The 17,403-nt window shown below is 40.3% G+C and overlaps 1 protein-coding gene across 3 annotated transcripts in view; it reads right to left on the bottom strand.

Annotated features, from left to right (window-relative positions):
* Nucleotides 1-17,403, bottom strand: part of pigg (phosphatidylinositol glycan anchor biosynthesis class G (EMM blood group)) — a 59,877-nt gene that overhangs the window by 15,538 nt on the left and 26,936 nt on the right. For 2 of the 3 annotated variants that reach the window (XM_076739445.1, XM_076739446.1), the window contains 2 exons: nt 11,095-11,498; nt 8,481-8,672 (listed from right to left, as the gene is read on the bottom strand). In XM_076739445.1, coding sequence (XP_076595560.1) covers nt 8,481-8,672; nt 11,095-11,498 — 596 coding nt within the window. Of the gene's footprint in view, nt 1-8,480; nt 8,673-11,094; nt 11,499-17,403 lie in introns of those variants that run through there. The other variant, XM_076739447.1, reaches the window with a different exon arrangement.

Genomic DNA, 17,403 nt, shown 5'->3' with positions numbered 1-17,403 from the left:
TAGGCTCATATGACTTTTTTCATCGGCCGCTGATGTCAAAATGATCTTTTTTTTTTTTTTTTTTTTGAATGTAGCACCACAGGTTGTAAACAGTAAGGATAACAAGAGTGGCAGTGAAACAACCCAGACTCCAGACTTCTCTTGAAGGTCACAGACAGATTTTATAACAACGGACTGACTCAGAATGCTAAAAACTTTCACAGGTGTAATTTTCTTTCCTCATTTTTTTACTGATTATAGCCATAGACTCCCATTGTTTTCATTTGTACAGACATACTGCTGCAGTTCTAGCTCAGTGATACAGTCTGCTGACCAAAACACACAACCTGTGTTGATTTTTAATATAATAAAATACTGTACAGTAAGTCACGAAGGACTACAGATGTTGAACATTTTGCACTGTTCTGGATATTTCTGGGTCTTATCTGCCCTTCTATTCACAGGAAGCAAATACTTGAGATACTATGTGTACATTTTGCTTACTATTCAGTCAAAAAATGTATAGTCAATATTAAAAAAGGCAATTTTGAGACAAATTTAGCCTATCATTAGTACTTTTACTCATAATACATAATCCAAATGTACATAAAATGGTAGTCCTACTGCCAAAACTTAAGCCCCAGGATTTGCACCTTTCAATATCGATAACTCAACATGTTATAATTCATTTTTAAGTCTGAAATGTTTTCATAATGCTGCAACAGGTTTGTTCACATCAGTAATATTTGGAGCAAGATGGGACTGTATTTTGAATTTTGATAGAACACTACATGAAAAACTGCAGTTATGCACTCAGTTGCCAGTTTGTTAGGTACACCTAGTTAAAACTACTGGTCTAATATTGTAGGGTTTCTAATATCTAATCTCTTGTTATTAATATAAATGGGGTGGACAAAACATTAAAAAACCTCTCAGTGTGACAGAAAACAACTAAAACAAGAGGGCCATACGGTTGAATCCACAGCTCTCTAAAACAGGTTTAACAAAACCTGAACACAATAACTTCAGGATGGCAGGATTTACAGCGGCGATGATGTATTGGACTGTAACTAGATAATAAACTGGCAACTTTAGTGTAAAAAAAAAAAAACATTTTACGACATTTATACAAGACTGTTTCACAAAACATGAAAACCTATCCTAGGAGTAATGTGATGTCACAAAACTCCATGGACCAATAAGATAACAAGGTAAGTTATCCTGCTCTACCAGGTGCAACAAAGCTAATCATGAAAGTGAGGCAGATGCCAAACAAGCACAGTCTGTAAACACACACACACACACACACACACACACACACACACACACACACACACACACACACACACAGTGCTGAGAGGAGGTCTAATCAGAAAATACACATGAAAACACCTGAGTGAGTCGACTGTGGGCGTGTTAAAGCTTTAAGACTAAATCAAACTCATACTTTCAAAGCCACTTCTGGCACTTTCTGCCTGTCTGATAAGAATCATACAACAGGATTATTGTTTACTAGACTTGTTAAAAGTCCAGTGTGTGGGATTTAGGGGCAGCTAGCAGTCATCATAACCAAATGAATCCCCCTCACCTCACCATCCCATTTCAATGTGTAGGAGGACCTACAGTGGCCACGAAACTCGTGAAAGACGCTCTGTAAAGTCGGCGTTTGGTTCGTCTATTCTGGGCCTCTGCACACAAACAGTGATGCACCGTGGCGGGCTCTGTGGAAGAGGACCGGCTCCCTCTGTAGATGTAAAGAGTTCATTCTAAGGTAATGAATCACAACAATCCTTGTTTTCAGGTGATTATAGACTCATGAAAACATGATATTGAATATCATATTCTCCCCTAAACCCTCCACACTGGACCCGTGAATCCATACAATTTAACGAACTGATGCATGTTGGCTTTCTTTCAATTACAAGTAGAATGATTCAGAAAGCAATAACACACCATATTTAGAAACATGGCTCACTCCTATTTTTGTTTTAGCATGACGAGTACTGAGTCAACTTTGATCCTCCTTCAGTTTTTTGTCATTCATATTGTTTGTTGTCTGGTCATTTAACTCTGGTTAGTTGGGCCAAAGATTGTTTCTAGTGGACTTTACTGACAATTAATGTAAGACATTTAGAGAACAGGAGGTTCCACCTTTAACGATTAGAAGGATGTAAACTATGTAAGCGCTGATGTCATGGCAGCAAGGTTTAATACAGATTTAGAGAGAGGTACGGCCCATGTGCACTGTATGCCCCTACAACAGTAAGTCTGGGGCTAAAGTCTGCAAATAATAGTAAAAAAAAAAAAAAAAAAGTTTCCATGAGGCTCTTCTCCTTCTAAAAGGCTTACTCCACAAAAATCCTTCCCAACTATAAATAATTTATATGCTCAAAAAGTCCCAAATTGAAGCTTTAAAGGAAAAGTGCTTTCGATTATGAAGGCAATTACATTTAGTCTAATTTCCATTTCAGGCATCCAGCATATGCTCTTATCCACAGAAACTTAAATGAAAAGATTTTCCCCCTCAAGCCTGGTCTTTAATGAACTTACATTCCTTAATGTTTGTCAAAAAAAACGAGGAATGAGTAAATCAGCCTTAAAAAAAGCAACAAAAACACAGACGACAAAAGTGTCGACAAGAGTGGGAAGAGCTGTGACGGTGATAAGTTGTTTTATTCTATTTCAGAACGAATTGGAAGGAAAATAAAGAGCATTAAGAGCTAATGAAGTTTAGGGAGTCGCTGAATTTTCAAGAAGTTACAGCCTGAGGAAAATGAGGCTTTTAATTGTTTTCTCTGCAAACATGTCGAGTCATTACCAATGCAATGTTTTTTTAATACATTCACCTATTGACCACTGTACCCCAGATATTCAGAATTGCGTCCAACATTGATTCACAGCAGCTTCTGCTTAATATTTTCCAGACGGCGCCGGCTCAAAACTATTTTCACTTTTACGAAGTAGCCCTTTCACAATCATGACATCGGAAACACGCTTCCTCCAGAGTAAAGGGACATTTCATTTTGCAGCGGCGTGCAGTCAAAGCTGCAAAAGCACTACAGGATAATAGCAGACCCTGAAGGAGTTGAGCAAGTATTGGACATGTATTATTAATCAATGTGCTTTATGGAAACCTGTTCCAACAGAGGAAAGGAGTAGAGTAGTATGCTCCATACAGCACTATTCTTTATTATTCACAACTCCCCGAACAATGTGGCAAGGATTGTATTCATCATTATTTTATGCAAAGGAAAAGTGGAAAATCCTGGCCTGGATCTGATTTTATCGGAGGACAGTGATGGCTTTGAGCTGCCGGGCTTACTTGTTAACTAGTGTGCAAGGTAGAAAAATTGAGAGAATTCCAAACTAATCTTTCTGTGGCTACGAGTTTGTGCTCCATAAAAAGTACTGTGCCACGCACTAAATGTGGCTGTTATCCTACAACTACGCTTTACACGAAGGAAGCAGGATGGGAAACCCATGAGATCTACACGTGGGGTATTAAAAGACGCCATCCCTTCTCAAACCTGTATATTTAACAGTGAAAGGCTGCAGCACTAATCCGCATCAGTCTGAGACAATAAGCATTTCCCCAACACTGACGCATGCAAAATTCTGAATGCTGAGAGCAATCTTGTTTGCTTTGACATTTCCAGGGCAGAAAGCACGAGCCCTTCTTTGTCTGAGCAGTAAAGGCTATTTGTGTTTATGTCATTTCCCAAACTGCAGCATCCCAAAAGTGGCTGCAGTTATTTTAAGTGTCTCCTGATTATAGTATATCACACAGCACAGCTTTCAGATGTCTTCAACTTGTCCAGCCTTTACTTCAATTAGACTGGTGATTTCGCTAAGGGGGTACTACTCAATTTATGATTTCCATGCAGCTCTGCGAGGATCTGCAACTATACTAAACAAGACTCCTGCAACCCCTCATGTCCACTTGTTGTACAGTGGCTTGTAATACACATAAAGTCATGATCTCCAATAGAGAGATGTCAGCAAGCTAACAGCCAGTTTAAGAAGCAGTGTGCAAACATGGCAAATGCTGGGTTAAAAATGCTGCATTTGTTTTTGCCTCAGAAGTGTGTGCGTGTGTGCTTGGTGGCAGTATGCAAATCATCATTGAACTCCAGTCTGGAGGGAGTTTTTTGTTCAAATCAAAACTACAGCCAGTGTAATTATTAAGTCATTAGTATTGATCAACAATCCTATCGACCTTCCTCTGATATATTATTGCCGTTTTGTATTGAGGAGTTCATGGAAGTTCTCCACTTGTCTTTTGGCACGCTGTAGTTAAGACCACCAAGCAAACACCAAGGTAACAGCAAGCTGAGTCTTTCTCCAGAACAATAACAAAGAAAAGGCCAAAGCTGTGGTGATAATGGTGCTCAGCTGTGTCTTCCAGCGGAGCACATTTATCATGAAGAACAATGCCAAGAGTGCATTTTGTGATTTTTGGCACCATTTGTTGAGATTACCTGTGGATTTGAGAACTGCAGCCCTGAAATCTACTTCTTTCCAGAGAGAGCCACTCGATTAATAAAGCGAGGCAGTCATTAAAGCACAGACAGTAATACTGTATCCGAATATATTCATTAATCAAGGGATCAAAGTGGAGTATCTAGTCAGGTACGTCTGCATTAAAAAGGACTCGCAGACGGTGACTTTTTTCAGTATTAAACTCTTCATATATAATACAATAGGAGGCTTTTTCAAGCATTGAACTTGGTTGTTGCTTGTTTAGGCACGAATATTTAATGTTATTGAGGAAAAACTTTAGAGGCTCTAGAACCTAAGGGAATCCTCCAAATTGTATGGTGAGAAAACATATATACACATACATATTTCGGATCTTATCTGCCGCATTTTGTAATGTTAATAGAAGTAACAGCGGACAGAAAATAGTCGCATGTCAAGCTGTGTTACAGAGGAGCTGTCTGGATTTCATGTTACCTTGGAAACAAGTGCCGGTGTTCCAGCAAGTGAATAAGAAAAGGTAAGACTACGTCCAGTCTCAACATGTCTGTTACAGGCCATTCGTCGCTCACCTGCGTCAGGCTAACACTCGGAGTAAATGGATGCGCGTGAGGAGGGCCTGCCCACTCTGCCTGTGCCCTGGGCCTGCTGTGGGATAAATCTGTGCGCGTCCAAGTTGCAACTATTGAAATGCCACTGGGACAAAGTGGCAGACTTTAAAACAATAGTTACAGAAAAAACATTTAATTACACAGCAAACCACAAGATCAATACCTGCTCTGCTGCCAGCATGCGTGCTTTCTGAGCTTTACGTTAGATTCTTTAAAAACAGTGGTGTGACGAAAGATAAGGTGGACCAAAAAGCACTTTTATGAAGTGCGCTTTGAAGTCAGTGGAGGATAATGATTTGTTAAATGTTACCACTGATATATTGTACCAACACAGATTGCCTTTGAAACAGGGTTATAAAATGGTTTACCTCTTGGGTAATAAAACTGAAAACTGAATTCTGTGTGCCTGTGTGTGTATGTGTGTCTGTCAGTGTGTGTGTGTGTGTGTGTGTGGCAGGGGTTCACAGGTGTTTTGAGACGAGTTTGAATATATTTCCATTTTTAAGCGGGATCGGTATGCATGCATATTTTTAAATTGGGAACCTGCACAACAGTCTCTTTCTAGATAAAGCACGACATGATAAAATGGGTCATGTTTTGTGCAGGTGTGAAGCACGTACACACACAGACGAAAACATAAACATTGTAAAAGCTTCTGGTGGCTTCATGTTTGGCAGATCATGTGCCATAAATTCTAAGGAGGAGGACGGAGACAAACTTCGGCGATGATGCATGCAGGCAGGCAGAGACAGGCTCGGCCCTCAGCCGGCTGCTTTGATGTCGAGCTACTTCCTGTTGGAACACTTGTTAACCTTTTGTGTTACCTTCAATGTATCTTCCGTTATACATTTTTATAGCTCAAATCCTAATCAGTAATGTCCCAGTATCCAGTTAAATAAAAATTATGCAAAGTACATGTTTGCCCTGTCAGCTGACTTGCTATCTCTGTCTATTTTTAGGTTCATTTCCGATGATGCCATGAGAAAGAGACAGAGAGAAACAGAGAGAGAAAAACTGTATCCACAGTGACATCAATTCAAGTAACTCTTTGAACTGTTTAAAGTGAGCGGTGCTGGCTGTTCTCAACCCCATTAGCCATTTTGAAAGAGGCAACAGCGCAATTAGGTAGTTGGCACAAAGGGAAAGCGAGGAGGGAGCCGGACAGTTGTCAGGGGGCTTTACTCTGATAAAACACACAGAGAGAGCAACCCAGGAAGACCGGACTTTAAAATGGGTCATTATACAAAGTCATTTCTTCTTACAGTCATGTTCAGATGTGAGGGGAAAAACACAGCAATGAAAAATGCAACATTTTCTGGCTTTCTCATTTCAGAGAGAGAGAAATCTGCTGTGATACTGTATCTAAAATAACCATAAATCCCACTATATGGTTGTTTAGAAATACCAAACCAAAAAAGATCAGACCCATGGGAAACATCATTTGAGTCCAACAATTCAGCAGCTGGAAGCTACACTACACTGTAATTACACAAATGCAGCTTCTCTTTGCCCAGCAAGCAAAACACAGCACATGAGATGGACTGCATTTTATAAGGCCCCAGACTCAAATTTGTCTTCGCTTTATAAGGAACTCTGCCAAGGAATCCACAGTATGGACGAGGTCTGAAACATATCCTTGAGGCAGAGCACCATAATGATCAACTTGTTGAGGTCTGAAGAAAAGGATGAAGGACTGGGTCAACTGTCAACCTTGTCAATCATACAGTTCGTCAAAAGGAGCCGCGGTCCCTGCATGGCTTTGGTCAGGTGTCTTTGTGTGGGTAAGGGTGAGAGGCTGAGCTTTTAATTAGGTGAGCGAGTAGGAGAGGCTGCCAAGGAGAACAGGAAAGGTTAGGGAAGGCCAGGTACTGGTTTTAGATGAAGGGAGGTCGGGAAAACTAGACAGGAGAACTGTGTGCAGCCCTGCACACTCATTATTTTCTGACGGGGGTTAGTAGCAGATAACTTTGTGCCAAGCCACAGTCTACAGAATGAAAAATGACCACATTTAGGAGAGCAAGATTGTCCATTTTGTCTCTTTTGGACAATGCTAATACAACTATTACATATAGATTGTGCTTAAGGCGTAAAGAGGCATCAACCTTCAAGAGAACTGAGGTATGTTTTGAGGCACACATTAATCAGGATTTTTCATTATTCAGGTTCAAGGACGCACAAATTATCTTAAACACACCGGGCACCGAAGGGTTGCACAACACACAAACTATTTTATCATATACTGTGCAAAATGAATGTGATTAAGAAGCTAATATGCTTGATTAAGGTTTGAGGGTTTAGGAGAGGAGACTCTTACCCTCAGGCACATACCGCAGGGGTTTCAGTGCATCTGCAGGTTTAAGAAGTCCAAACTCTTCTGAAGATTTATCGTTCAATGATGGCAAGAGGAACTCAAGAGCAATTTAAAAACTGAGATAAAAAAAGGTGGAAAAACCTCCTCATCATTAAGCAGTACAGTAGCTCGAAAAACGTCTTCATGTTGAAGCTCCTCTGGGGATCATGAATATCTGTACAAAACTTTAAAGCAATCCATCCAACAAGTGTTGGATCTGAAGCAAAGTAGTGGACTGACTGACTGACTGACTGACTGAACCCTGAAGCCACACCACCTACATGACTGGTAATACACATAATTTGTGAAAGTCCTGTAACAATCATATGTGAAGTTGTAAAACGGTTATTGTTCACTGCTGACATGTTTTAAGATTCCTGATTTCCAAACTCTTTCTCTGGTCTCTACGGTATGCTGCAGAGACTACAAACTAACCCTCCAACTACTGACATTTCTACCGCTCGACAGTGGAGAGCAGTACACGATTTTGTATTTCAATCATGGAAGCTAAAATAAAATCATTTTCAAGCCAGATGAAAAGCAAATTTACAAAACTATTATTCCAATACTCCACATGATGATATATTGCCTCTTCACTTTCCCTATTCAATCTGCACTCTAATTAGCTTGCTTACTCCTCTGTGCTGTGAAAATGTGACTGTGTTTTCATCCGTCACAGAGGACAGGAGGGCTGGGTGGGGTTGAGACTTGTATTGAAGGAGAAAAGAACTGTTCTTTCTGAGTGCAGCGATCGACAGCCATAGATTGCACGACTCCTCTTTCAGTGTAATTAATTCAATTTGACACTATCTGACTTTTTTAGGACTTGACAGTACACTGGGTTGGGGAGATTTACTGTAGGTAGATGTAAAGCATTAAAAAAAAAAAAACAGCAGTTCATTATCACAGTCAGATATGTGGGTCTGACTGCTTCTCCCAAATGACACATGCAGCACTGCAGCCTGTACGCTCAGCTGCATTACAGCACAAATCAACAGAGAAGAGCGATTTGCCAGCTGTTATATTGAACGAACAGGTGATCATCAGGTTCGCAAAAAACTTACTTGGACATAGCTCGACCGGAGTGTTGCCAGGGAAACAAGACATTGCCAACAGCTGCCCGGTAGCTGTAGACACCCAAAAGTCCGAGGGCGAGGGCAACCTTGGACACCCATGAGCACCGTCTTTGAACCAAGAGGTAGATAAGAACCAAACAGAAAGCAGCCAGCAGGGAGAGGACCGTCCTGTGTTCAGAGCTGGAAAGACAAAACAAGGAGAACAACAGTGAGTAACAGTGAGGAAACACTTGCGTGGTCTTTCAATTCTGAAACTGACATTCATCTAAAACATATTTACGGTGTATACTGTATGTGTTCCAATATTTTCCTTATTTAACCTTATGGTATAATGTCAAAAAATTAATTCAGTGATTTAATTAATCAGAAAAAGAAAGCTTAAACCTTGAAGTAGACTATTTACTGAGCAAAAGAGAACACTCCGGCGAGACCAACACTGTCAGTCATATCCTCCAGCAGTAGCAGTTTAAACTTTAAAGAGGCATGGATCTTCAATTGTTCACTGGATTTAAGGCTATACAGTTTGAAATTACACTGCACTGAGCACAGACAGGAAATAAGACCTCAAAGGACATATCAAAGTTGGACAGACGGTGTGTATTTAGCTGTTAGCTGGATCAGACAGCAGTGGAAGTTGGGCGCTTGGAGACAAGATGAGGCGTAACGCTGCCTAGATCTCATTATCCAAGCAACAAGCAGTGCAGGTAGGAAGAAAGGGCAACGCTGGACAGGGAAAAGGTCAGAATCCACATCTCTATTCCACAATGTGATGCATGTTAAAGAACAAACCATAATCCCTTGCCCCGTGCTGTTGGCAGAATATTAATGGCTCTGAAACAGTCACAGTTTTACTGAGAAATGACAGTTTTTCTACAGTCCGAGCAATCACTGACGGCTATTTTCCCTTCTTTAAAGAATGGTTGGCGGAAGGTCCTGTCAGCTTCTCAGCCAGAAAAACACATTTTAAATTGATTCAGTGCTAGAAGAAATCCATTGGATCGTGTTAAGATCCTATACCTTAAATGTCTGTGATGACCAAATCATTCAGGACTTATTTTGTCATCAAGTGTAATTTTCCTGTATATTACGATCAACCAGCTTCATCTATATCTACTCCAGTAGATGGTTTCCTACATTTCCCAAAACAGCTTTCAATAACCCTCAGAGCACGAGTTACGTAGATCCGCCACTCTCCTGTGTCGGTGGAGAGACAAATGGAGGTTGAACATCGTCCCTGCATTGCGTTCCAGCCTGCTGAGGGTACTGTCTTTTGGCATCTGGACAAATTAGCATCTCCGTCTTTTTATAATGCATTTATCCCTGTGTGACTGCTAAAAATCAGTGTTTAACCAGTGAAAGAAGCCTTTTCACATTAAACCCTCTCACCCTCAACTGGAGCTGTGCTGGAAATGAGCTCTTGTAATGTCCTGTCACCTACATTGTTCCCACATATCCACATAAATAAGAAAAATATACTATCCACTATATGCCAAGACTAATAGTCCTCAGGTCTGCTAGCAGCACCATTGTTCATTACAGTCCACAATACAAAAGTGTTGGACAGAACAAACAAGATTTTGCCGCTCTCTGAACTGGAATCTGTAAAGATTGCCTTTGGTAACAAGAGAAAAAGACATGGAGTGCGTACACTTAAAGGGATTTACGCATGCATTTAACAGGTTTTGTATCGAATGTTCTCTCAGATAAACTTCTGAACTTCCATGTAATCACTGTATGTACTCAGCTGTTTTGTGTTGTTTAATAGGGAACTCTAGAGAGAAAACTAAGGACAAAGACAAACCAGTCTCTCTTTTTGCCATTCATAGAGTGCTGCGGCTCTTCCTTGGGGAACCTCTGAGGAATCACAATGGCGGCAGAATAATTCTGAATAAACCAGGTGGCTGTTGCTGTTAACACTCACACTTTGCTTTGCTGCCTTGTGAAAATATCCAAGTTTGCTGGCTCGCTGGCTCAATAGGCAGAATCGTTAACCAAAGTCTAGCTGCTAGTTGGCTAATCTCTGCTGTCTGGTCACATCTAAATCCAGTAATCATAGTCAGGTCACAATTTGTACTGTTTTTTCTTAATGAGTAAACCCTGTTCTGTGTATGTAAACTCTGTGTTTGCTGTGAATGTATGTGTATTTTGTCCCTGCTGCTCATACTGTACGTGTTTTCTTGAAAAGGAGACTGATCTCAGTGAGACTGCCTGTTTAAAAAAAGGATGAAATAAACTAATCTAGCAGCAGCCTGCTAAATGGCTGAGGGCATGTGATTTGGTGAGAGGCAAGAAGTGTGGAGAGGTGACAACACCACTGTTATGACAAGTGACATGAGTCACTGTGAAAATGCCAGCATGAAAGGAGCAACGGCATTTCAAAATAAAAATCTCCATAAATAAATAAATGAAATAGTTATGATAAGTTTGAATAATTACAATGAATTTATTCATTCTTACCTTTTTCTGTATTTATTCATGGCATTATTAATTTAATATTGGACATTTTGGAGCTCCACAGGTTAAGAACTTTTTTATTGTATGTGTCATGATTCTGCTTTGTATAGTACCTCACATGCAATAGTCATCATTGTAGAAACCTAACCTGTTAAGCCAATGTCCCACGTCAGGAAGATGAGCCCACTGCACCCCGGTCTGGTTGAGGGAGCGCAGCAGTCGGCAGCAGACCAGAGTGAAGGGCGGCGTGGCTAACGCTAGCCACTTCTCTGAGCACATATCTGCCTTCGGGTGAGCAGAGGGATGACACTCTTTGGAAGGGAGGATATGCTCTTCTTCATCTCCAGAGCGTCTCTGCTCTCTGAAGTACTTGCGGCAAACATCCTGGAAGACGGCGAGGCATAGGGTGTTGAGCAGAAAGTACCAGGTCTGGTGCTCTTCCTCTACGAAGCTGCTGGCCGCCAAGCTGAGAGTGTGTCCGACCGTGCCAGCCAGCAGCAAAACATCCAGCTCTGACAGCAACCACTCACTGCCACTGCCCCTCAATGGAGACTACGAAACAGAACAGAAGTGCAAGAAGCTTTAAGGCAAAGACTAAAAAATGTCCAAAGTGCTCTTTGTGTGGTTACACAAGTCGTGTGCAAACAACATTTCTACGATCATTCTTTCGCTCCTGTAGTTTATCTGTTTCTCAGCCGGGAGTCTCATAAATCAAAGAACAGATTTCCATGAGATTCTGGAGACAGATCGGTCTGGAGCCTTGAAGCAGATGATAAGGTTTTGGTCGGGATCCAGATCTGGGAACTCCACGAGATGATTATCATGTTTGCAGCATAAAGTACACAAGTAACACTGCCCAAATTCAAAATCTTACCATATCTATCCAACTTAAGACCATTTTAACTTGACATTATTTACAAATGGGGCAAGAGATTGCAACATGCACAACCACACGAGCCTGAGCAGACAATCTATTTTCCCCTCGCCCACCTCTGCACTGTGGATCCATGTGCACTTATAATTGTTAAACTCAGTGGGATAATTATTTGGATGAAACCACTGCTTGGGTGATTCCTACCCATCCACTTCAATATTGAAAAACCTCATCAAGTGACACTCATTAAATGACCCCTGCACTTCATAATGAAACCATTCAATTTGCAACCACTTATACCTGCTCCATTATCTCACGCTGATCATTCAAACTCCGAGAGAAAAGAGTGTCTGCTGCACATTATGTCCACATCCACATGTTATCAAAGAAACATGACACACACTGCTGTTTGTGCTGATACACAGAGTCAGTCAGTCATCATATTCTACAGGATGCACAGAGGTCATTTGGCACAGCAGACAGCGACTGTGAGCTCTCTTCCATAAATTGTAATCGGTCACTTATTGATGCTTCCATCACATTGTTAAAACTGGTGTTTGTCCAATCACATACTTGTATGCAAATTATTTCGTTCCTTGGTGACAGCATATTGCTGTGCAAAGCAAGTTCAAATGAAGTTCAGCCAATATTTTAGCCCAACAAACAACAACCAAATACAGACATGCATCTCAGCCCGTGCTCCTGGACAAAGGCAGGCTGAGGCTGTGCATACAGCACACGACCTGCAGGCTGTTTCATACTTGTTTTTTCCTTATAAAACTACAGGCTATTATTGTGGACAGCTTTCATACATATGCCTGTTTACCTTCTACAAAATTCTGTGGTATTAAATATTCACTTCTAGTGGTTGACATCTGTGGTAAACTTTAGATCTACGGTTTCTAGTTTGCATGCATTTTCATATATTATCAAAATCTAGGTTGATTTTCATGAAAATCATCATTTTTGTTTATAAGTCTTAATGAATGTCTCTCAGATTAAATGTCCTGTATGTTCTCCCAAAATGTAGTTTTCCATCCCACACTTATTTGGGGGTTGAGTGGGGTCTCTGCCCATTCATTCTGCGCAGAAATCTGAGCTACCTTTGCCTGACTGAGCAGAGGATTAATGTCCTGTATGCCTACAACTTCTTTGTTTTTGAGATTAAAGCTGTCATGGCCCAAAGGGAGCTGTAATGTTTTTTTCCAGCTCCAGTGCTCCCTGTTCAAGTCTGTCTCTCCTCCAGTGGCTGGCAAATTGTGAAATCTCAAAATCAGCAATTCCTCATGTTTTCCTTCACGAGCAAGTCGTTTGTATGCTCATCTGTGCTCGTGGCATTGCTTCAAAGTAGACTGAATGCAAACATAAGTATTACAAGTATTACTGAAAATGACTGAAGCATCAGTATTTATACAGAATTACCCTCTTGATAAACAATCCATACAATTTCACTATTTTTTCTGTGCCATAGCAACGTATCAGAAATATCTGATTCAAACTAACATTCATTAAATTTAAGGGCAGATTCAAGAGACAAAATGACACATTTTGGCAAAATTTCTCTTCTGGTATTTTCAGATCTCATTGCCTCTTTTGACACAGCTGATCACTTATTATTGGACAGGTCTGAAAACTGGGTTGGGCTGTGAGGTACTGTTCCGAATTGGTTCATGTCAAACTTGCAAGAGAGGATATATTCAATCACCATCGGTTATCTTACTTGAAAGCAGGTCAGCGTGACCTGTGGATTACCACAGGGATCAATACTTGGCCCCCTTCTCTTCGATCTGCACATGCTGCACAAGCCAGCAACTTTGACTTTTCCAAAATGCAGCTGCCAGAGTTCAAAGCAACACAGTACACCCAATTTAAAGTCTTTGCAGGGACATTTTTATGTTCGTGTCATTTTTACACTTTGGTTTTTGTATGGATTAAACCAACAGATACAATGTAGTAATATCTGATCTTTATAGGCACTGGCAGGTGATTAGCTGTCCCCCCTTGTTTCTAGTCTTTGTGCTAAATTAAGATGAACAGATTGTGGCTGTAGCCTTCTATTTCACTGAGGGATATGAGTACAATTGTTCTCCTCATCTACCTCTCCAACAGAAAGTGACTCAATGTAGAACTATTCCTTTATCAGAAAAGACCTTTTTACAAATCAAAGTGTGAAAGAGAGCCAGGATATGCTCTTCTGTTATTCTGAAGTTCCCATGAAAGGGCTACGGAGCGCTACTTGCTTCTGCATATTAACATGTTTCCGGTAAAAACAGGCAGCCAAAGGGACTTTATCAGATATTGATTGGTGATTACAGTAGCCTTTTTAAATAAAGTACATTCACCTTTAGGTTATTAATATTCACTCAACTGGAATTCTAATCACATTTTTGTTGGAGAGGTGCGTTAGTAAGTGTGCTTAATCTTCCAGTTTTTCAACTCTGTCTCGCGGAGAAACTAATCAGGGTACCACTAATAAAGGTTTTGGATGCCGCCCATAATGCAGTCATTTGTCAAGCCAAACCAGGCGCAGCTCCACGCTGAGATCCAAACTGATTCAAGTGATTACATAATATAACAAGACTTCACCAGACTTTGGATCATTTCTGACCTTTTTCACCTTTCATTTTGGGACTTTGTGGTACAACGTTTTCCTCCCTCCTCCCTTCTCCTTAATGGCAACTGAAGCTGTATTTTTGGAAATTGAAAAGCTGCTGAAAACTGTTCAGACAGCTGCCAAATTGGCAAGTCTCTTAGAAAAGTCATACAGTACTTCCTGCAAATTCATTACCAATACTAATATGATGTAACAATAAAACAGTTTAATTATCTAATCTCAATATCAAAATGAGCTTGTCAGTCATGACTCAGAGGACACAGATTCGACTAATTGCATTTCCTCACACAGGTTATTACAGCGATAAAGATTTTGGCCATGAAGATTGTAAATGTTTAATCACCTTTTTGGAACAAGATGTAAATGCAACATATGGAACAACTCCATATATTGCTTTAAGAGTAATCAATAAGATTTTAAAATTGACTTCAAGTCAATGTAAGGAAGCTGAAATGCTACTTTAGTTTTACAGTATATGATCCTTCTTAGACTACTTAAATGTGTTAGTTAAAATATAACTGCTGCAGGATTCAGCTGTTATATACAGCTTATATAGCTGAGAGGAGATTACGGCTGCAGTTTATTATCCATAAGTACACACTGTTAAGACCTTTTATTGCTTGTATCATGTAAATGGTGTGGCTGGAACAGTCTGCCAATCAGGATCCAGCTCTGCAGTTCTTCTGTATGTTTTTTTTCATATTCTTTTAAAATATAGTCCCATGTGTTTGCTTTAGTTCCTTGACATGAAGCATTTAATATAATGTGCAGACAGCAGTGCTGAAACACCACTATTTTGATAACTGGTTGTTCATAGAAGTCATTTATCACGTGCTTCTTCAAAACATTATCTGGCTCCAGCTTTGAAATCATGAGGATTTGCTTCTTTTCTTTGTTGTATATAATTGTAAATTGAATATTTTTGGGTTTTGGTGTGTGGACTTCTGGATTTTTCACAATTCTCTGGTATTTTTTAAACCAAATTTACAAAAGCAAAAAAAAAAAAGACTGCAAATTAAACAATAATCATCTGAGTCATTCACAGAGACAAAAGGGTGTCATCTAAATCTTTCTATAGACTTCGAGTTTATTGCACACACTGTAAACGTTTGATGCATTCACTGGCTAAGTTTATTTGTTGCTTGGCCACAACTTTCTGCCTGACAGTTTCACCTTTCTGGCCAAAGTCTGGTGACTTCTCAAGAATCTGCTGCTGGATGAGGAAGCACATTTCTCTTTACGAGTCCAATCATTACCTGCCAACTGAGCTACATGCACATTTTCTTTGACACTTGTGTCACACTCGAGCTCAAAGAAAATATTCCAGAGGCTTTTCAAGGAAGCCCGTGTCACAGAGAAATCGACAGCATATTTCCTCCACATGCTCCAATGTATAGATTTGGGAGGTGATTTCTTCACCCAAACCTAATGGCCCGAGCAGATTTCTACTGAAATTTTTTTTTTGCTGTATCAGCACTTTCTAAAAGTTCCCAGAGGGGAAATGAGATGTAACCTTTACTGATAAGTTATAATGAGCAAAGAGGCGCAGCAGTAACGAGGACTCATCTTTTAGGCCAATTTAAACAAACACTTAAGACTGAAAGCTTCCGTCTCCCGAACAACGACTCTCGCTATCTCTGATTGATTGCTCACATTTAAATGAGCAATCTACACATTCCTGGTAATCACTTCTATTTGTTGACAGAGAGAAGACAAAATAACATAAACAATTCTTTCTACACCCGTGCATACCGTCATCTCCCTGAATTTTCGACTGCTGAACCTCTTTGTCCATCAACTTCTGGGTTTAATGGTGTCATACAGGCTCAGTGACTGTTCCCCTTTACATGTTAAATAAATCACCTGCTGACACCCGCTGGCTCACAATGACATTTTGCAATGGACAATCATTATCAAAAAAGCTGTTGTTTCACACCGCATTAGTTTGAGCTACGTGTACCTAATAAACTGGCAACTACACCAGGGGGTCCACAGAAGTCTGAAACTACTTCGGTGTATGTGCCCAGAATGGAATGAATCTTAAAACATGGTATTCAGTTCTCTTAATACATCCGTGGTCTGCTGCTCAACAGCACATCTACTGCATATTCTAACATGACATTATAATGCAGCTATTAGTCAAGCCTGACAGGAGTATTTTCACTTTGTCCATCATGCCACACTAGGTCAAAACCTCCTTTGGCAATAAACTGGCAAAAGAAAACTTTCTATAACTCCGAGTGGAAGGTACCATTGAGCTGGAGACACACGATGATCTCTAACAGCTTCCATTCTGGTACACTGGAGCATTTTTGTTTAGAGTGCAGTAACTGTGAAGTTATAGAGCGGTGTTTAAAAACAGTCCACTACATATGCTATTTAAATGGTGGATTATGATCATCAATGCGGCAGCGAGTTTCACAAATGTGACCTGATTTTAATGGATATCGTGTAAACAATGGGAGCCTGTGACTTCTGGGACGCAGCGGAAACCTGCAGCACAAGAGACTGTCGCAGCCTCTCTCTGCTGCGCTGTGGGCATTAACACTTTAACTCTGGAGTTTCAGAAATACTGTCTGCGCTCCTTGTCTATAACTCACAATCACCGCAATGACTGATATAAAGAGTATCACACTTTATTACATGTGTCTACATTAAGCAATATCTTTTTTATGCGTCAATATATTTAAAGTTATGTCACTGCATTAAAACGTCAGCATTAGAGCTGCTCCCTACTGTACTTACGACCTTCCCATTTCCCTGTGCAATACTACAGAACAATTAAGGTGGCTCATTGTAATCCCCCATGAAAAACACATGACGAGGTGCGCATGCAGCCAAGCACTCTTTGATTAATACAAATGGTGCCCAAAGTCTCAAATCGACTAAGAGGCACTCACTGCTAATTCTACTAAAACTTTTTCTCAGGCCTTTGTTTCAAAGTACAGAACATTCAAGTGATTTAAGGC

Source organism: Chaetodon auriga, chromosome 9 (assembly GCF_051107435.1).
Source record: "Chaetodon auriga isolate fChaAug3 chromosome 9, fChaAug3.hap1, whole genome shotgun sequence".
NCBI classification, from domain to species: Eukaryota; Metazoa; Chordata; class Actinopteri; order Chaetodontiformes; family Chaetodontidae; genus Chaetodon; species Chaetodon auriga.
Note: the sequence above shows the minus strand (reverse complement) of the source record. Positions and strands in the feature narration are given on the sequence as shown.